The 23,413-nt window shown below is 30.7% G+C and overlaps 1 protein-coding gene across 1 annotated transcript in view; it reads left to right on the top strand.

Annotated features, from left to right (window-relative positions):
• Positions 1-2,927: 2,927 nt before the first annotated feature.
• The window catches only part of LOC118193624 (uncharacterized), a 188,019-nt gene continuing 167,533 nt past the window's right edge, over positions 2,928-23,413 (top strand). Inside the window, exons 1-2 of the mRNA XM_085823169.1 lie at positions 2,928-3,062; positions 12,746-12,770. Of these exons, the coding sequence (XP_085679295.1) occupies positions 3,027-3,062; positions 12,746-12,770 (61 nt within the window). The 5' untranslated portion in view covers positions 2,928-3,026. The remainder of the gene's footprint in view (positions 3,063-12,745; positions 12,771-23,413) is intronic.

The following is a 23,413-nucleotide window of genomic DNA, read 5'->3' as shown; positions in this document are numbered from 1 at the left end:
GTTATGCGAGATACGTACGTACGTACAAACGCCACGGAAATTTCTTTTCATGACTCATTTTAAATCAGTTTTATAATTTTTTGGGGGAAAAAGAGTCCTTTATTCTGTCCTTACGTACGGATGTCACGCAAAAATATCGTTAAATTGCATTCGATAACGGTCCAAATGAATATTTTCGTTGAAATATGATGCCTGAAGTTTTTCGCGATTACAATACTTCCTTTTGACTTCATACAACGAAGTAAAAAAGTATATTCAGAAAAAATATATTCTGAAAAGTTATATTAGTCAATAACTGTTATATTAGTTTGTTATATAGAAAAAGTACATTATTATTCTTTACATCTTGGCATACTTTCTTGTGAATGATGAAGCATGTTATATAAAAGCCAAATAGTATGACTTTCCTAGTTATTTTATTGTAAGTGAACTTTCTTATTGTAAGAATTTTCTTTTTTAAATCCTAAGAAATTTGTGCAGTTGTATTTATCACATAGAGCTTGTAAGACATACAGAATATCTTACAATAATTCTGAATTTTAAAGCCATCAGTATCTTAGCACTTACAGACACGTTATTATCCACTTGTGTTGACAGCACAATAATAGCACTAAGAGGTCTTTTAAAGCATTTTATTTTAATCATTCATACATGCCGTTGCGCAGTGTCTCTACAGATAGCCAATGATGCTAGAGAGTTTCTTAATACCCGAGTGTTCAAGTAACCTTATTATCAAAGACCACATAAAATTGACCATTCAATTTGAAAGTAACGGTTTATTGCCAAATTTTTGCCAAAAGTTGAGAGTAAAAGGAAAGAAACTTGCAACAATGCACCATCTTTAATGAATATTTCAGAAATCTATGGTAATCTTTCATTCAATTTAACTGTATTCGCAACAGGTCAATACGACGTTGACTTCTGTAACGATAATTCAGAAGTCCAAGATAGAATGTCATTATGTAGGTGTAACTGTAGCTGAAAATTTTGCATCAGAAAATTCGTTTTAAAAAACGCAATTTCCTTCATTTCTATGTAGTTCACTAAAATAAGAATGCTTTAAAAGTTTATCATCTTTCGGACCTCTCGCATTGCATAAAAATATAACTTTCCATATGATTTCGACAAATCAAAATTTCAGTTAGTATTCTGTTTAATAATTAAAGGAAAAAAATATTGCTTTTGTATTAATTAGTTAAACATGATACAAAACTGTGTAAGAAAGATTCGACAAAACATACTTGAAAAACTTTCATAAAATAGAATGGAGCCAGGCATGAGTTTAATGACGCTTGGTTGTTTTATCTACGCCCAAGATGAACAGCTTTTGTTTCGAAATTGCTTCCTATCTATATCTTTCTTCAGAAATTTTCGCAAAGAAACAATATTTGTTGCAGTAAATTAGTTGTCGAATGATCCAGCGGATTTCCCCTAAGGTACTAAACGTTTTGCTTTTTATTAAGACACAGCATATAATTTGCTAACTGAAATTTTATAGTTTGAACATCTTATAAAACACTTCAGAAAGCTCCCTTTTCTAACGTGCTTAAACATTTTAGTTAGATACTTCCTCTTAATTTAAAACATTTTGTGACAGCAGTTTGTGACATTTTGTGTACAATTAGCATTTGATACAATAAAATCTTCGAGCACGTTTTGCGAGCTATTCGTAATCGAAAATTAATTAATTTTTTACATCACTTGTGTGAAACACAGAAATATAAAATTATGTGCAGGGGGCATATAACATGTAATATGTTGTAATTGTTAATATGTTAAATGTAAATAATGTAATAAAGTTAAATGTAAGCTAATAATTTCCTTGGAATACTCTAATGTGAAATATGAACATATACTGAATGCTGTTTCTTTTTATGTGTAACAGAAATTCTTATGTTATGAGCCGCCGGAAAATTTTGTATATTTTATTTTGATGTGTAATTATATTTATTTTTTATAATTATTAATTAATTTGGAACAGCTATTGACACTTGTAAATGCTGCCTAGATGAGATAGTGGTTAGTGACGCTGACAGCGTACCGGAGGGCCCGGGTTCCAATCCTAGAAATGGTTTAGGTGTTCAGTGTCTGTGCGGCAAAGGGGCATTCAAAATACACGGCGAGCTGAAATCCTCTCGATAAGCAGGTGATACGGGACCCTACCAGAAGCCCCACGGAATTCCATCCGGGGTAGAAGCTTAGCAGTTAGCAGGCCCTGAGTTACCCAATATCCCTACTTGGATACACAAGTGCCGGCTTTGCTTCAGTCTGTATTTGTACCAATTGTAAGTATATATGAATATACATATAGTGTATGTATTGGGTGATACCGAACTTTTCAGACAAACGTTAAGGGTACGTAAGACATGCAAAATCAAGTTATTTTTTCACAGGAATTGCCAAATTAGTAAAACATTGTATACTACTACTCGCTGTATGCTATCAACAGCGCATTTAATAACGTGAAGCTGAGTAATATTTAATTGTTTTACCCTTTGGATGCAATTTTATTAAGATCAGAATTTTCTTTTTGTTTAGTGCCTAAACAAAGTTCCTGTTCCTAATTCAAAACCAAATATGTTTGCATATTGCTTCAACAGAAGATGTACAGTAAATAGACAACACTGACAATTAAATATAATAACGCATAGTATATTTTATAGAGTAAAACATTTGATTCGCTATTATAGTGGAATATTTGTAGTAAAATATTTGTAATAAAATATTGTAGTAAAATATTTGATTCTGTATTGTAGTAGTATCCCAGTTTAGAAAATAATTCGATAAATCTTGATTTGCAAAAAATTCCCTACGGTAGGGATATTTGACGAAGCGTAATATCGGGAACTCTTACGTAATCAGCGTTTTGTTTTAATGATATTACGCGCAAAACACAAGGTAGGATTGGCATCGCGGTCACTTTCAGCTAACCACTAGAACTGAACGAACATCGAAAGTTGAAGATGTGATACGAAATTACATCAACTATCATAACTATACATAGTCTGTATAGCTGTTTGCACGTCATGATAAACCTGCTCGTTTTCAGGACGTACTTATTGGTAAGAATAAAACTTCTCTGAGATCTTCATTTTTAAAGTATTTTATCGCCTTAAAGACTCATTTATTTCAAATTATACTTTTGAGGTTCTGGAATTAATTTACGAATGGTTAAGCAGATTATCTAACAATTTTTACCGATTTTAATAAAACTAGATTTTAGATCTATATATTTACTCAACTTTATGAATTTAATATCAATAGACTTTTTATAAATATAGACATGTGTGTAATTATTCGTTTAGCTGATAAACATCCCCGCAAATGGCATCAGTTAGAAGATTTTTAGGGTTTCTTCAGAATATGTATTCACTAAAATCGAAAACTGCTGAGAGATATATCGATAATTGAATTCAATGCAATTTTTTGTGAATTTTAGTTTACATTTGCATTTGTTTTATTTAAGCATTTCTCATTCTAATAAAACTGAGAAATGACTCAAGCTTCATTATTTTTAATATGATGCTATTTTTAGATTAATATAGATTTAAAAATAATTCACTTAAATATGTTATATAATCTAGAAATTTAAAATGCAAGTTCAAAGAAGATAATTAAAGTGATTTTTAAACACGTTAAAACTACTCCCAGATGTCTGAATGATTTAAAAGGAGATGCTTATATTTCAAAGGTAAGATTTTTAAACAACGCATTTGTCAATACCCTATAAAAGTAAAACCTGAAACTTGTTTCTGAAAACTAAACAGTTTATTTTTTTTAAATTTTCAACTATTAGAAGTTTCCCACTCTACCGAGCAAACTTTATCTTTTAATTTCCAGTTACAATTGGAGAATTATTTGATATTTCTATGTGTATTTTCAAAAAATAAGTACAAGGATCATGTTTTGATTTCCGAAATTATATACCTTCTCTTTTATTTCTTAATAAATCTTAATTTTTTAAAACTCTGACTAGTAAAATTATTGTTTTAGTATCGTAATAATTGTGAAAATTCAATTCTCAGTGCACAGTCTTTTAACAAAGAACATAATTCTCTTCTTACGTTATGTCCAGATCAATTTCTGAAGAACGACATACGTTTCGACCTCAAAATTAAATAGTTTTATCGACTAACGGCGTGCGTTTAATAAAAATAAAATTAAACAGAAAATATATTCTCAGCAATTTATTGATTTAAGTGCAAAACTTTCTTTATTTCAGCATGCCTTCGCAGCGTTTAAATCTAGAGTGCAGTGCATCAATTATAGGTACTTCACCTGATAATTTTGGTTTCCTGCTAGAGTTTGCAGCTTCTTAGGGTAGTATTTGAACAAATTATATTTGAAAGCTGCCAGGTGGTCTTCTCTAGACCATCTGAAACATTTACTTTTTTCTTCGATTATTTTACTTTCATCTAAACTTTTGCTAATTCCAAGATAATATCGCGTCTACCCTATTACAGTAAAAAGGACAATGTAAGTTATTGCTTCCTTTCTTTAATAACTTAATTACACAACCAATTTGCACCAATCATGCTTTCAACCTTAATTGTTATTTAGCTGAATTTCAGCTAACATTTTTTGTAAGTCCAGATGGGCCCTTTTTTATATATATATATATATTTTTTTTGCATGTTTTGCTTTATTTTTATTTATTTTTAATTTCTGTTAGGCTTCCAAAAGCAGAACATGAAAATCTAATGTTGTGAATTACATAAGCTTTTAAAATATTGATTTATTTTATTTAATTATATCAAATGTTACTTATTTATTTTCATTCGCTTAACTTAAAAAAAGGCGAGATAACAAACTAGAATTATATATGAAATTTAAGTTGCACTGTTAAATTCACAATCAACGCTTGCACTTTCAGTTTATTCAAAAATAGAATGTTCTATCAGATTTGCAATAAAATTTGAGAAACTGTATTAATAAAAACTTTTTTGCGGGCCGCACAGATCGTATAGTTGCTAGGGTAGCTAATACGCTACCAAAGGGCCCGGTTTCGAATCTCGGAGAAGGCATGCATGTTTGTAAATGTGCATTGTTTTTGCGGCATTGACGCACCATAAACCTATGGCAAGCCGAAAGTCCTCTCGAGAGGTTGGTTGTAGAGGAAGAGGGCTAAGAGACCCTCGGTCCCGTCCCCCGGAATGCTTTTCATGGAAACTGGGGGCGGAACTGAGCGAAGTCGTAGTGTCCAGTCGTAGTGTTCAAGGCTCTTGCCAACGACAGGTGCAAACTTGCTGTCTTTGCCAACGATGAATTTCGTGGGCATGTTCTGATGTTACTGTCAGACAAGTGAGATAAGTCGCAACACAATAGCAACTTTTTTTCGGTTACGTTATTAAATTTCTTACAATATGGCAATGGCTACTTTAAAAATAAAAGTAAATCCGTATTTTCTTGAAAATGTTTATCATTTTCACATTCAAAACATTACATTTATGATTACTTGCAACTGAAGATTCTTATGAGAAATCTTAAATTGAAAGGGTAGTAAATTATCTAAAAAAAAGTCCTTTTTGGGGACGTTATTTTAATTGCATTGTAATTTTTACGTAAAATTGATTAGAATTTTCCACATTTCGGAAATAACGTATAACATGTAATTTTAACTAAGTTTTAGATTAATAACTTCGTTTTCATGAAATCTTTGCTTTCTCGAAATTCGGCGTTAACTTTCAAAACCTTTTGACTATCTTTAGGCACTATGTTAAAAAAGGAAGAAAAGACCTGTTTTAATGAAAAAAGAAACAAAAGCAAAAGGGATAGCAAAAATCATGAAAGATGAAAGCAGAAATTAATCTCTTGTTTCACATTTATTTACTTTGTATTTTATATTTTTAGTAAATGGTGCAAATCGCATTGACGCAAAAATTAAAAATTAACATCTCACTGTAAATAAATTATCTTATTATTTTCAATTTATTTACTGTTAGTTATCCTTAAGGAGGAGTAATTCGATTTTTCCAAACTTCTTTACGGTATATTATGCCATCTCTTTCTGAAAATTAAATTATTTTGAAATATATCTTTAGCAAAAAAAAAAAAAAAAAAAAAATGTCAACAGTGAAGAATAGATATACTTTTGCTGTAGAAAATAATTTATTGAACAAATCTAAAATAAACAGAAATAATCTATTGAAAATAAGTAAAATAATTTATTGAATAAATCTAATATAAAGTAGTGAAATAATTTCTTGAAAGTAAATTAATATAAAATTATATTATATAAGGAAAGCTATCATATAGAATGAACCTTAACTAAATCTACATAGAGAATCCTTACATAATATATTTTTGTTTCGAATATAAGTTTCCGTTAGCTCCCTTATCACTATTGTTTGTATCATAAATGAAACCTTATGGATATGTAACAGAGAAAACCTTATGGGACAGGGGAGCTTATAAATAAAATTTTACTATAACACAAACATTTTAAAATAGTCAGATATCTAATTCAAACACATTACAGAACTATATATTATTCAGAATTAACAACTATTATAAAATCGCCCAAATAAAAGAATCAGAAGATAATATTTTACAGCGTCAATGCTCAGATATACACTTTGTTACTTACATTCGTTGAATGATGATTGAAATATTAGTAATTATGTTCCCTAATTATATCAAATTTGTATAATTATTTCTTATACTTTTCAATTACTGAAAAATCAGTTTATTTTAATGGATAAATTTGTGATACTGCAAGTATAGTGTATTTACTTCGTAAAGTTTGTAAGGTACATTTTAATTTAAATTTGGAAAACCTTTCCTATTAATTCTAGTTTCCACTTACAACTCGCTACCAGAATGAGTTTTTAGAATCCCATTGGATGCAGATGAGAAGAAGTATTTGAGGAAGGTTCAACTTACTTCGTTAGAGAGTGCTAGGAATCCTTAGTGGCACGTGTTTGCCTTCGAGCCAAGTCACTCTTGAAGCGGTTACACTCGGCCGTATTATTACGTGCCTTTTGTTATTCACCAGCTAGTTTACGTTTAAAGGCCAATTACATTAGATAATTGTGTTTAGCTTCGACTAAGTCTCATGTAGTTAATTACAGTCAAGACCAAATTTAGATTTGACGAGATCTTAAGCTATTTAAGATATAGTTCCCTTTATGAGACATATGAGTCTTTATATATATATATATATATATATGCGTCAGTTAGAATTTTTGCGGATGGCCTCAAGAAAGTGGGGTCTTAAGCTACAGCCTGTGCAACTTATACGTAAATCCGGCTCTGAATAGTTTAGTTTCTTATTTCTCATTCTGAGTTAAAGCCCGAGTTGAGGCTTCCTGTAAGCCCGAGAGGGGGCCGACTGTTATTCTTATTTTGAGTAAAATAAGGGATATTTTAACCCTTCTCGAACCTACGTTTTAGTTGTTTGAACTCAACGATAAATCGCTACACGGTTCACTAGGTTACTTGACAACATTTTTAGAACTTAAAGAGGCACCGGGCAGCAGAATTTAGGACTCGCAAAGATTGCTCCGAGCAGCACAGTGGAGCTGACATCTTGCCATGATCCACTTCCTCCCCAGACTTTTATCATTATAGCACTTACAGAACATTGTTTGGCCGACAATCGTGATCTGGGCCTTCCGCGACTAATTTGAATGTTTCGCGTGTGACGATGCAACTTGATGCAGCATGCCTTAAATAACATTTAATCATCTGAATGATGGTATGATTTTCGGAATAAACTTCACTATTGCTGTCCATTATACACGCACACAAAATAGCATTCCCCACCCCCAAAGAGCAGACATTTATGTGGTGATCGCCTGCTTATGTTACTCTTTTTAAAGATTCTATAACTTTTATAAATACGTAGGTCATTCGAGTTTCAGTTTCAATATTCATGTTTCTGCATTTAATTCGCATGTAAACGTTATATGTATTAAAAGACATTAAAGCACATTTGTTTATCATTAAAAAACTTTATTTATTATTAACTGAAAAAAATGATCAGTGCCAAAATTTAACGAAAATCAAAAGTCATACTAACAAAATAAAAGTTTAAGCATACATCCCAAACTAAATTCATAGTATATGATGGTATTCATGCCTAATTATTAGTAACTGTTTACCTGAAATCTTACAATTTTCGCGAAGTGATCGAATCCAGAATTCTAAAATCGTAATTGTCATATTTTCTACTCTATTTGGACTTTATTAGGGATAAAAAAGCACTCATTAATCAGCTGAAAATTCTTTTTTTTTTCTTTTTCTTTTTTTTTTTTTTGAGGGGGGTAGAGAAGATTGCAAGTTGGCTTCTACGTAGGCGTGGTTCATTCTCCGTCTGACGTCACACAAACCCATCATTTTCACTGGCAGGCGGCATTTAGCGAAATGAAATACATTCAGCAATCCGTGAAAAATCTGGTATTTTGAGTTCTATTATCTTTTTCACCTAACCAACAGTGTTATGTCAAACGGGGTAATTTAGGATTAATTTATTTAGTTGGAACGAGATTGTTCTTTGACCATGAAGGTCAAAGCGAGCGAATGTTCGAGACAATCGATTAACTGTTTAGTTACGCATGGTGTACTAGAATATTGAATTTACCATGAACTCATCACGTATGAAAGTTTTTTGAAAACGTATTACCAGTTTTCATCTCCTTTTTAACTTCTTTCAGTGCGGATATATAAAACTTCTATTTTCATTATTCTTTCCGTCTCTGTTATCACTCACCTTAATTCCCATGACCAAAAAAAGATTAAATTGTTTTCCCGTCAGGATGATAACACGTATCCCCCTCCCCGAACTTTAGTCATTTAGCAGATTTTCTTCTAATCACTGATTCTTTGGACCTATCATTCAAACAGAACAATACATAAGCAAAAAATGCATTCTTTTAGTAAAGTAGGCTTACAAATTTTATGATTTTTTTATATAAAAAGTAAAAGTAATGAACATTTTCTATTTACAGATCGTGGTATATTTTGAAATAAATCTTTCCTGAATAATTTTACAAAGGTACGTGTACATTTATCCGAATATATCTGGAACACGTTCATGGGAAAATCACATTCATAATTTTATTTACTTAATTTGTGCATTAGCCGTATTAATTATTATTTTTTTAGATTGGTGAAGCTGGGGTACAATGCTTTTTAGTAAAAGTTTAAGATTTCTGCATTGAAATAAATGGATCAAAAAAAAAAAAAAAAAAAAAAAAAACTGGTACTCAACGACTGAAGAGTACATATTTTCAGTGCCTGAAACACAGATTCAGAAATTCAAAAATGCATTCTTTAATGTTTCTTTAACATTCTTTAACGGGCGTTTATTTAAAGTTTTGTGTGTTACTTTTATTTATTAAATATCATGTTCTTCGCACTTAAATCATAAAATTCAATCCAACAGCAATATCGCAAAATACTTAAAATAACATATCTTTTGAATTTTCCGTACCCAGTCTCGCACGCTGGAGATAAAAATACTTTTACTTTCTTGTACGAAGTAAAAAGGAAGTATTGTAATCGCGAAAAATTTCAGGTGTCGTATTTCAACGAAAATATCCATTTTGACCGCTATCGAATGCAATTTAATAATGTTTTGACGTAACATCTGTGCGTAAAGAGAGAATAAAGGACTCTGTTTCTCTTAAAAAATTATAAAACTGATATAAAATTAACTCTGAAGAGAATTTTTCGTGGAGTCTGTGCGTACTAACGTCATTATGTCGCATAATTCAAAAACGAGTAGCCTGAGAACGTTGAAATTTTGTATATAGGACTGCTATAACATGTAGATGTGCAGCTCCTATTTTGGTTGCAATTGGCGGCACGAAAGGTATATATATATATTCTTTCTGTTACTCGGCACAGTGATCTCAGATTCTTTATTCTTGTATGTTCGTAAATTGTACATTTTCTGCTTTAAAAATGATTGAATTATGTTGTTCTTATCTTCCGATTAAGGTTTTTATGCCTTTAGTGAATCTGCATGCAATATTTGTAGAATTATCAACAACTTAAAAGTTGTTTAAGAGTAGCTAAGCCTAATTATTCTTACCATGACGGTCATATTTGTTTACATTTGAAACTTAGCAGAATAGTGGATTTGTTGCCAATCCAGAGAAAATAAACTTCGCAACAACAAAGATAGCACCTTCTTTTGTTATTGCGAATTAAATCATGCTTAATCCATTCTAGAATTTTATTCGAGGAAATAAGTGTTTAAGATACACTTCGTAATTTTTAATATAGATATTTTGAGTTTTTATGTATTTTTGTCTTGTTGCGAAGTGAGAACTGAATTAATTGAATGAGCAATACTGAACCGCCTGTGAAAAACTGTTTCTTTTTTAGTTTGTTTAATTTCTTTATATATCGTTTTAGATTTATTATTGTATATGAATATAACATGTGGTAATTCTTTAAATGATATAAATTTTGTACATTTTGAGTTCAAAATGAATGAAATGTAAAGCTCTAAAGTTAAATGTAAAGCAACCAGAGTGTCGATATGGTAAAGAAATATAGTGAATTTTAAAGAGTGCATTTATTCTATTGTGGTTTGTGTGTTATCGACGAAGTAGATCTAATTCAATCCAAAAAGTTTAAATGAAATGCAAATATAAATGCGTATAATTTAATATTTCGTACAAGGAAATCGTGTGATGTACACGTCAGATACCCCCTCCCCCGTACAGTGTTTCCATTGCCCGCTTTGAAATCGTTGAGTTTCTTAATCAAAAACTCATAAATACTTTAAAAATATGAAATAGATAATATAACCAAATTCCAAATTTGGGCTTCCAGATGCCCATATTCGGGTGGCGACGTACGTTATTCAAAATAAAATTATTTTGATGTCTCCATGTACCGCTCTTTTATCATAATGCGAGAAATATACACACATTTATGCAGATTCTTTATTATTTAATTTCTAAAATATAATACAGGGCTGTAATATTTGGTGGCAACAATTTCAAAAGTGATTCGTCGTTTACAGTGAATCGATGCAAAATGCCAAAACAAATTATAGCCCTTCTGAGCTAACGCTCCTTTGGGATAATTATAATTATGAACACCGAAAGTTTTATATCATCCCATTCCATACCGAGAACAAATTATGAACGGAATTCAAATAATCACTTGTGTCAAAAATCTAAATGTGTCAAATCTATTAAGTTACATTTAAATAGTACTCATTTTCTAATAACAGATTAGGGATCAAGGCTTTCTTCCAGTCGTTATGCTAAATAAATTGGTTTCTGCTATTCAGGGTCGTTATGAAAAACATCCCCAAAATATGAAACCGTAGCGTCCAGCCAACCAACCGCAATCAAATTTCAGATATTGTTATTTGAAAGTATACGCTCGAGGTGATAATTTGAAATAACAGACCAGCTCTCGCGGTTAGAGTTACAGTGATAAAATTTCGAAATTTTCATATCGCAACACCCACTTTTTTCCTGCGTAAAATTATCCGTGCATTGAAAAACCATAAATAGTGTTGGAATGATGCACGTATGACGAAAACTGAAATCGTTATATTTGCAGAGCAGTGCGAAGGACCAATGATAACACAAGAAAGGAGAGGGAAAATAAAAAAACGTTTATTAAAACTACAAGTTTTCAGCCTGTACAACGTTTCAAGATAGAGCCATCTCCCGTAACTTCCAGTTTCATCTCCACCGCTATCACCCTGAACTATTCCGATGGATTTCTGGTTTTGGGATTATCTGAAACCTAAGGCGTACACATGGATTTCACGATTTGTCAAAAGTAAAGGATGCCATAAAACGTGAAATTATAGATTCCTCTTGCGATGTCGTCAATGTTGTGAACAATCTCCCGCATGTAATGCGTTATCGTCTGCGAAGGTTTGATTTGGTTTATTAAGAATATGGCAAAGCACACTAGAGCTATCAGCCTAAGGGGAGGGATGCCATCGTGGAGGACTTTCTAAGGAAAACTGGCTCGTATACACGTTACACATGGTGAAAACCACATAAACGCCCATGCAGCCAGCCCGTTCGCGGGATTCAAACCTCAGACCGAACTACCAGTGTTCAGCGACTTTACCGCTCGGTAGCCGATGGGCCCTCTGAATTAGTGAGAAATCCAATTCTAACTTCGTTCCAGAATTTGTCAGCGATTTTCCTGAAAACTCAAGTTTCAAGTTTGAATCGCAAAATTCATAAATTCCTTTTGCACTTTATATAATAGGTAATTAATCGAATTAATATCAAATGATGTAATGTATTTAAAAGGCTGATCTCATTAACATCAAATAATGTAATTATTTTAAAAGTCTTATGAATACAGTTTCTTTAAATTCAATTATCGAACTGAATTTTCGGTACCACAAAATTTCGATTTGCGGCCGATAATTTAAGAAACTCTGCTTTAGACTGTAATGCTGATAGAAGGCAAGAAGTAAAGGCTTTTAAAATACTCAAGCATAATACAGACTTTATTGCTAAACAAATACTTTGGCATTTTTAGTTGCGTTTTTAATCAGAATATTCTTATTTCTTGGCATTCTTCATTCAAAATCAATCGTGAAAAAAAAGAAAAAAATTTTTTTGCTGTTAAAAAAATGGAATATTTGTTTATTTTGTTTTGTTTTCTGCTAGTGTTGAAAGGTACAAAGCACAAATAATTAAATTCTGTTAATATATTAAGCATCGATGTGTTAATCTAATTAAATTACTTATATTTAAATATGTATTTAATTTAATCTTGAATTAATAAGGTTTCTCCTTTATTCCAGGTTCTGGCAGCTATTGGACTGAAAAGTAAGGAAAAGTTTTAATATTTTCCCTTTTAATATTTTCACTGTTACACTTAATCTCGTCTCTTGTTAATAAAAAAAAGTACAGAAAAATATTATATATGAGTTTGAAGAATTTTTAAACTGTCTGGAGAACAGAATTCAACCGAATATAAAATTTATTTAAAAATTCATATTTTCAGGGGAAGAAAAAGGAATTAAAAAGTACTATTTCTAGGAAGACGAATGGTCGCGAAGCTTTTCATGATCGTTAAAAAAATATTTAGACATCCTTCAGTACTTATAAATTACGTTAAATTCCTTTCTTAAGGCAAAACACAAGAAGGTCATCTGCCTAAAGAGAGGGATATCTTCGTGGAGGTTTGATTTGGTTTATGTGATTACGGCAAAGCCACGAGGGCTATCTGCTTAAGAGAAGGGATGCCTTCGTGGAAGACTCTCTAAATTAAACTTGCTGGTTAACAAGTTACACATGGGAAAAAACACGAAAACGCCTATGCAGCCAGCGCGTTGAAACTCAGACCGAACTACCAGTGTTCAGCAACTTTATCACTCAGTCGGTGGTAGGTCTCTTCGTGGAGGACTTTATAAGGGAAATTGGATTGTATTCACTCAGAAGGGAAATCAAAACACGTTTGAACGTGAGTCCTAACGATCTTCTTACTCGGTCACTGGTGGGCGTTAAAAGTGAGATCATTAGTAAATTTTCAGCATGAAGAAACTAATGAAATCGCTAATAATAATATAGCTGCCAGCATATTTTTGAAATTTCTGCCTCTTTTTTTTTTTTTTTTTTTTTTTTTTTTGTGCTTATTTTTTAATTATTTATTCTGAAGTTCTTTGAAACGACGTTTGAAAAATTTTTGCTTGGCATTTAAACAGTATTTAAAATTGTTACTCATTTATCACAGTAAATATACATGAGGAAACAAAAAGTTATTAACAAATTTTAAAAGCTTATACAGAGGTTAGAAATGAGACAACTTCGATACTGTTAAAAGTAATCTATTTTAAAGCCAATAACAAATCTTCAGACATAAGGAAATGCATTACAAGGAAACCACACCAGACGAGGAGGCATTTAATTGAATATAGGTTTGTTTTATTTAATTATGGCTAAGCACCCGAGGACTATCTGCCTAAGGGGAAGGAGGCCTTCGGGGAGGACGTTCTAAGAGAAACTGGCTCATATACTCGTTACACATGGAGAAAGCCACGAACACGACCGAACACGACCTGTTCGCCGGGGTTCGAAGCCCGGACGGAACTACCTAATTGTATATAAGATATGTTGTGTTCGTTTTTTCTCTTAATTGACTTATATTGCAACCAACCCAATAGCTTTTCGCACGATGCGATTGCTTCCACATTGCAGTTTTTCACATTCAAAGATTTGCATTGTATATTTGCATTTTTAACAACAAATGTTCCTATTGCAAAAGTTCTTATCTAAAAGGAACGGTTTTTATTAAACAAGTGTTTTTATCTCAAATTCTTGAATTCGGAATTGTGAATAGCATTTTAGTTTATTCTGTAGAAAACATAATATGTAAAAAATTCAAATTTTCGCAAAATAATATTGTGGCTGGCTTGCAAGTAATGAAGATTTATCGATCAAGTTGTCAACATGTTAATACAATAACACTATTTATAAAGAAAATTATTTATTATAATTTGTCCCTTGAATAAAATATTTACAAACAAAATTATCGTAGCATTACTATAATAATTAACAAAACGAAAGGAATGGCTAAAAATGGTATTATAATATGAAGAAAAAGACCATTATTACAAAATAAAGAAACAAATCAATGAACAAACCAAGAGCATTATTGAAAAATAAAGATACTAAGAACAGTATTGCGAATGAAGATAAAGAACTGCATTAAATACATTTCTATAAATAATTTAAAAAAATCAAATTTCTAAAATTTTTCATAAAAATTTTATTCACAATAGAGTCTTCTCAGTTGGAATGAATACATTGAACTTGAGCAAATTTATTTTACCTCTATGAGCTGAATTACCTTAAAAAGGTTCTAGGGTTTCCCTTAGTTAACTAAATTGTTATTCAAATTTTTGTTATCTTTCCTGAACTCCTCAACTTTCCCTCGAATTTCCTTACCAGTATGTAAATTTAAAATTAAGTGGAGTATTTAAACGGGTGAATCTTGGAGTTATTCAGAGCGTGTTTTCGCTAATCAGCGCACGTTTCGTTGCTGATCTTGCTGTTAATACGTCCCTTGCCATTTCGAATAATTGTTACGACTGTTAAGTTTGTTGAGTCAACCTAAGCTAACTGTAACTTAACGTGCTAATCCAGCACTATTCTATTTAGGCTTGAATTGATTTATGTAATAATGTTTAAATTCCACCGCAAGTTGTCAGTGTTATTTTAAAGCACGAAGTACATACTTTTCTGTTCTTAGTTGGAAATAAATAAGGGCTATTTTCAACCTCCTTTTGTGCGAGAATTCCCCAGGTTCATTTCTAGGATCTAGATTAGTTTATGTGGAAAAGGAAACATAGATTTTATAAGGTATCATTATCAAAATAATTCATCTACCAGTAATAAGCGCAGAGAAACTTATATTAACGCCAATGCAATACACGCAATAACCACATGAATGGAATAAGACCATTTCTTGCTTAAAAAGCGAGTTATTAATCAGTTAATGCACATTTTTACATTAATGAAATTCTGATAGTTTGTCTGCAGTGATAAAATTATTTTAAATTTAGAATGCGTTTATATATGCAACTATATTGAAGAAATACTGTACAGGTATACAGTATTCATGATATATAATTCAGACTTCTATATAAAATATTAAAACACGCTTTTAAACCACATACCAGTTTCAAAATTTAATAAATTTCAAGTTTTATCAAACGGCATGTTAAATTTTAATCTTCTATAAGTGGCAAAATTGCGTTTTGTGCAGTAATTGTAATAAAAATAAAACGCCGAGTTACTTCGTGTATGGAGAAATTATTAATTCTCACTCAAATAAATTTTTCCGTTTACTTTAAGTGAGAATTTGAGTGAGAATGCTTTTTTAAATGGAAATGAAGTTTACTGCAAAATAAATTTTTCGGGAAAATCACTGAACGTGCTAAGAAAATTTCGTTCGAAGCTGATGCTACTGGAATGAACGTGAGAATTCGTTGAAATCTTGACAAAACGGCAATCAGCTACACAAAGTACATAAAATTTAGAGCGTTGTTTAAAACATTTTTATTCAGATTTTTTTAAGAAAAAGAAGTTTAATTAAAAACTAGTAGTTTAGTTAAAATAGTTTTCATAAACTACTTTTCATAAAGTAAATTAATTAGGTATTGAAAAATTATATAATTAATTTTTACGGTGGATTGATCCTCGAAACCTTTGGATGATTTTATCCTTGAATATGAACTGTGATTTTTGTTCACGTTGATGACTTTATTCTCTGGTGTAGGCTATGTAAATGATAAAGTAAATTTGAAATATGTACCATATGTATTTCAAATCTATTCTAATTGATGACTGAATTAGAATTATTTATGTTGTGTACTGTTTCCGCACAGCATGATTTTGTTTAATGCCCCGTGAGTGAGCCGTAGTTGAACCTGTTTGGTAAGAAGTCATATAACTGATAACATATAAAAAATAAGCATGTGCTTTTTGGAAAAAGTCATGTGTAAGTCAAATCATGTGGAGATGGCTTTTTACATCTAATTTCCTCTTTCCATCCTAGTTTCGAAATGCTTTCCATAATATACATTATTTTCTGAGACTTTCATCAAATTTTCGTGCAACATCATAAAACTACATAACGTTTGGATAGGGATCTAATTTATCACTAAAAGTTCTTCATACTCATCCTTCTGTAGAAAGAAAATTTTTTTACACAAATTTAGAGTTTTTTTTTGCCATAAAATTAATTAACCAGTCGTAAAATACATGACGAGTTGTTTCATTGTTTTAATTTTAATGTGAAAAGATTTTGCTGCCATCTTTTATCAATATCTGGTGTTACAGTTTTTCATGGTAACTGAAATACGTACAACTAATGTAAAGAAACTGAAAATTATCTTCTATTATATTGTGATTTTATTTACTTTAATTTCTTTTACATCTTCATACGTTATTATATAATGATTATAATTATTTTTATAGCTGCTTTCATCGCAACGAAAAGAAGTACAGATATATTTCTGCACTTGCTTAATAATTTTAAGCGAAATTTAATTTTCAAATATTTTAACGTAAAATTTTGTAATTTAATTGAAAGATGCAAAAAAGATACACCAAGAATTACGTTATAAAAACAATTGATGGAAAAAATTAATATCTAACTAAGGACAAGTATGTAACTTTAATATAATTTAATTTTAAATACTCGTATAATTAAATAAAGGAAACACACGCTAGTTTTTGTAGTCAAATTAAAAAGATATGTATATTAAACTCAATTCAAAGTTCATAAAATAATTTTATCAATTATTAAATCCTACACTTTACCTTTCTTTCAAAACACACAAACCTTCCTTAAAATACTTAAGTGCATAACTCATAAGCATAACTCATAAACTATCTGCGTTTGGATAAAATGAAACCAAAACTTTTCATAAAATTGAGTTTTAGTTAACTTTCGTCACAACTTCACCCGTATATGTTTTTAAATTACGTAAAATGTATAGTATCAGCAGAGCAAATGTGAAAGAACTGGAAAGTGATACCAAAGATTTGTTACTTTTAATTACAGAAACTGGAATTTATTGAAAGTTAAACTAATTAAAATTTAAAATTTGATTGTTAATTAAAATTTGATTTGTCATAAATTATTTCCTATTCAATAATTACATTGATTTATTTTAATTAACAATAACCTTCTTTAATTCATTTTCTCTATTATGCTATACAATAAGTCATCTAAATTTGAAGTTTGGGATAAAGATGAAGAGTAAACGGAATGCTTTAGTTAAAAGCGCACCAAAAGGTCAATTTAAGAGCTTTCTCTAAAGCTGTACTTCAATTTTCAGTAAGGGATTTTTCCTTAGAAATATGTTTTCTATCAATCATGTAAACTTAAATGCATATTTTATTAAAGTGTCGTATAATTAAAAATGAGAAACATCGAAGTGGAATTTTTTTAGAATTGTTCTTGAAGCAAAACGAAGGGAGAAAAATCTCATGATTCTTTGCCAAAGCGAAAAATGACCTGAAACTTTTCATTGCCAAAATGAAACTCAAATCACTGAGTTTTTTAGACTCTGAAATGTTTATGGAAACTATTTCTTCGTCAATCCAAAAGCAGGCCAGAATGTTCTTTAACTTAAGGCAGTTATTATTTCAGACAACTCAAAGAATTGATGTTTATTTATTGCCAAAATTCGTCTGAGTTCTTCTGTTTAATTTCATTTCGTGTATTTAGCAACTGACAAACTCTCTGATAATCTTCCAGTCACATGTTTGCTTTTCTGGCTGATAAATTCCTACTTAGATAATAAGAAAATCTTCAGAAACAAAGCTAATTTAATAATAAGTAAAGAAGAATGTGGACGTTATCTGTAATTATCAATGCAAGAATCTTGCAGAGAATTCCGCAAGTTTTCAAGCTGAGACACTCGTTATTCTCAGAAAGACAAATAACGGTTAACGCATTAAGCTAATCGTGAAATGCCTTAGAATTTTATTTATGAGCATAAAAATAATGAATAATTTCAAATATTATTTTTTATAGTTGTCGAAATACGAAATAAAATTTAATGTGATCCTATGATAACGTCTGAATACATTGAGTCTTGGTTAGATGAAGGTCGTATGGTTGTCGCTGATATCAGAAAGAAGAAAGCAATAAAATGAAGCAGCTGATAAATCAAATATACCTTATCCTTCGATTTACACGGAAGGTAGGTTCCGCACAAAACCGTGTAAATCGAAATCTTGAATTTTGCTATGGAAAACCGTGTAAAATAAAAAAACGCACTAAATGTGCATAATTTAGTTATTTATTTACATAAAACAAAAGGGAGACATCTTAAAATAAATAAAGTTATACTTCGTTCATAAAATAACAAATATAGGTAAGTACATATTTAATTTATTTTACAGTAGAAAAATATAAGATCATTCAAAAAATTATTATAAGTTTAATCACTGCCATCCCTTTCATGAACTATTAATCCTCTCTTCTGGATTAGTATGATGCCACTTTCATCACTTGAGCGTTCTTGATAAGATTCTGCTTCAATGGTTGACGAATTAAGGAAGATCTCAGATCGACAAGACTTTGTAGTGAAATCCGTAATTAACAATTGCCTAATATCAATTGGATTCCGTTTTTGATTTTGGTCTTCTATCCATATCCATATTTTCCATTGCATCATCTCTTACATATGAAATTGTGTTCTTACTGCTGCAAGTTCCAGCTGCTACCCTTTTCCTAATAGAATATTCATTTTCTAATTGACCTTATTGTGGCTTCATTTCATGGAGTAAAATTTAGCAGCATCTGTTACTCTTTCTCTATTACGTATACGATCTAATATTTTAATTTTTGTTTCTAAAGAAATAACTTTTCTTTTTATTTGACTGTTTTCAAATCTTTTGGCAATATAAATAAAAAATTTACGCAAATTATAAAAATGCCACAAAAAATATAAATGATGGAAGCTTTGCCGCTAAAATGCTGATACTGCACTAGTTCACATGAACCAAATAGCTTTAATGTTCTGAAATACATATACAAACCACGGGAATTCCCTTTTTTCAACACGGGGAATCCTCATCCTTCTTTTTACCACCAGTGCTACCAGTGCTACCTACTTACCTTCAAAAATGACTTCAAATATATGTATTTGCATATATGCAGCCGAATATACATTTTTTTCCAAGTTTTTGAAATCCGTTAATTTTTAAACCGTGTAAAACCGAAATCGTGTAAAGCGAGTACCGTGTTAAATCGAGGAATATGTATAGTTTAATATTATCTGGCTTGCATGTTTACATAGACAAACTTACCTCTGTGGGTTTCACCAGGGAATATTTCGCAGGTGATAATTTCGCACTTTATCAAATGTCAATTTTATTCAAAGCTCTTTCATGAAATCTGACTATGGTTTGTCTGATAAAGTATTATCCAGGTTAAAACTTAAAGTAAGTTGCCTTTTAATGCAAAAAACTGAAAACTTTTAGTGCGTTTTTATGAACAATGTTATTTAGGCAAAATTTTAAACTTTAGCATGGACTTATTTTGTAAAGATGTACTTATTTTTGTTACATTTTTAATGCAATTATTTTTTAATTTTATGGATAACTTTTGTTGCAAATCAGTTCACTAAGTTCCAAATTTAAAAATACCTACAATCTAAATACTCATTTAAGAATATAAGCTTTCTTAAAATGTTTCATAAGACGAAATGTGATTGTATATGAAATCCTTTATTAGCCCAAAGGGCGTTAGCCCAGAAAGGCTATTAATTTCGTTTTGGCATTTTGCGTTGAAAATTTTAAATGTCGGGTCACTTTTCAAACTGTTGCCATCAAATATTACAGCCCTGTGTTACATTTAAAGAAATTAAATAATGAAGAATCTGCATAAATGTATGTATGTTTCTCGCACTGTGATAAAATGACGGTACCTAGAGCCACCAAATTTTGAATAACGTACATTTCCACCCGACTATGAGCATCTGAAAGCCCAAATTTGGAATTTGTTTTGTTATATATTTTGTAAAACGTTAACGAATGTTTATTTAACAAGCTCAACAATTTCAAAGCGAGCAATTACAAAACTGTACGGAAAAAGAAGAAAAAAACATTTTTATCTCCAGCGCGCGAGACTGTGTATCGGAAATTCTAAAGATATGCTCATTTTAAAATGATTTTGCGATACTGCTGTTGAATTGAATTTTATGGTTTAAGTGCGAAGAACATGATATTTGATAAATAAAGGTAACCCATAAAACGTTGAAAAAATTCCTTTGGGCGTAATGTAAAATCTGAAAGCTTTTAGATTTTTTTAAAATTTATTTTAAAAACACAAATCCACGTTTATTATTTAGTTCGCTTATGAATTAATAACAGAACACTAGGTATCTAGTTTTATTATTCTACGTAAATGTTTTGTGCATTTCAAACATTCATGTGCGTGGCTATTAGTAGGTGAAGTGAGCATTATAATTAATTGATATTGAAGAAAAGATAGTATGTCTAGCTGTAAACAAAGAAGAGAGAAAACTACAAATACTAAATATGAATGCAAATGGCGATCATTAACTTTACATAACGAACAGCCTATTACTCAATGAAAAATCAATAATTTCATTAACAAAAATTTCTTACTATGCATATTTTTTACCAGACAGCGCTGCCCTACAAAATTTCGTATTCTTAAACTTTAGACTTCGGAATTTTTATTTCAGAATCCAGTTATAGAACATGGGGCGAGATTTATCATTGCAAATATATTTTTACTACCGCTCATATAAATCTAATTGTACTCATCTGCAAAGTTTCAAATTTCTTAGTCTTGTGGGGTTTAAGATAATTTTCATGTTTTATTTTTGTGAAAGTTTGTGGTGTATCGAGTAGGTATATGAAAAAATGCAATTAAATAAATACCTAGAAAGTGATAATAATTAAAAGTCCAGTTATGGTTAAACAGCCACAAGCTGAATTAAAATAAAGACTTCCTTGAGTGCAACAATTTGAAATCATAATGTGAAACTTACCTCTTAACTATCTATCTTTATTATCTTTTATCCAAAATTTAATGTAGCGGGAGATACATGCATGGTAAATGACTGATAATTCGCACGAAGCATGACTTTAAAATTTATTCTATATTCTGAGCATGCGAGCACATATTGTATGCCTAACGTAACATTCCCAACAAAAGGTTAAATTAAAAGGCATATCTCTTATAACAGATTATTTAAGAGACAATAGCCTGAATGAAAGAAATAATTAAAATACTTTGTGGGAAATACCCTGGTAGATTGATTGAATTTAGAGATGAGGTCGTTCGGTTGATGGATTATCAGATATTTTGGTTGTTCAAGCCATTGTTTCCCCTTGAGCAGAAGTTTTTTTCCTTTCCTTGTTTGTTTCTGACTCCCACATGCAAATTCAAATCCTTTTTCTCACTCAGATCACGCAAATAAAAAAGAAAAATTCGTTGAAGATGATCAGTTTCATTACACGAAATGGCATAAATGCTAAAGGGAATATAAGTAACTCTATTTAGATTTATTTATATGCCCTGTAGCACTCTGTCAGAAGATTTATACCTGCTTGATAAAATCGAATCTAATTTTCAGGTTTAATAAAAATATACCTAATCTGGGTTAAAATTAAAAGTAAAGAGCTACAGTACATTAAAAAAGAAAAATGACTTGCTTTTCCTTCTCCGAGCATTACATCTGCATTTGAATTTCATCAATTGTTGAATAATGTTTTATATTTGTCTTTCAAATATTAAGTATTCAGTTATACAGGCAAATAAATTGGTACAACTGCATATTCATTTAGTATATACGAGCACCCATTAAATTAATTACAGATAATTAATATCTTCTTCATAAAGAAAGTAATCAAAGAGTTAAAAAAATTTAAAACAAAAATAAAATCTGAAAGCTTTCAGACTTTAAATTACGTCCAAAGGGACTTTTTTAACGTTTCGTTTGTTACCTTTATTTATTAAATATCATGTTTTTTGCACTTGAACCATGAAATTCAGTTCAACAGCAATGTCCCAAAATAATTTTAAAATGAGGCCTATCTTTCGAATTTTCGATACACAGTTCCGCGCGATGGAGATAAAAAGGTTTTTTCCCCCACCGTAGAGTGTTGCCATTGCTCGCTTTTAAATTGTTGAGTTTGTTACTCAAAAATTCGTTAAAGTTTTACAAAATATGAAATCGATCATAAAACAAATTACAAATTTGGTCTTTCCCATGCCCATATTTGTAGGAGGATTATGTCATTCAAAATTCGATGGCTCTATGTACCGTTGTTTTATCATAATCCGAGAAATATACCTCCATTTATGCATATTTTTCATTATTTAATTTCTTCAAATATAATGCAGGACTCTAACATTTGCTGGCAACAGTTTGAAAAGTGAAATGGACATTTATTTTTTAACGCAAAATCGCAAAACGAAAACAGTAGTCCTTCAGAGACAAAGCCCCTTTGGATTAAAAATGGTCGATAAAATATTTTTTTCTTGCACAGTAATCTTCCAAAAATATTAGAAAATTGCAACCTTTTTCACTTGTAAACTTACACAGGGATTTTGGGCAAAGAATGGTTAGAAACAAAATCTGAGCCCTTGCTGGCGAATAATGTCTACGTTGGGAAACAATATACTAAACACTGCCTCATGGGCAGTGCAGAACATGGGAGAAATGTTTTAATTCTTTACGAATTGGTCAGCATAATATTTGGAAAAATAATCATTTAAGTAGATAATATAAATAATGCTTTGGTTACATGGAAATCTGTCGATACACTTCCTTTGAAAATATTTTAGTTGCTTTCTAGAATATTAATTAACAAGAGAGATTTTTGCTTTCAGGTTAGCGGTCTGCACTGCTGTATAACTATTTAAATATTAAAATTACTTAAGCATTCTGAAATGAATGCCACCGTGAATTTGA

The sequence above is a fragment of the Stegodyphus dumicola genome, chromosome 9 (genome assembly GCF_044657685.1).
Source record: "Stegodyphus dumicola isolate Sdum_Otavi_A_Nest chromosome 9, ASM4465768v1".
In the NCBI taxonomy this organism is placed as follows: domain Eukaryota; kingdom Metazoa; phylum Arthropoda; class Arachnida; order Araneae; family Eresidae; genus Stegodyphus; species Stegodyphus dumicola.
This window is presented reverse-complemented; position numbering and strand designations above follow the sequence as displayed.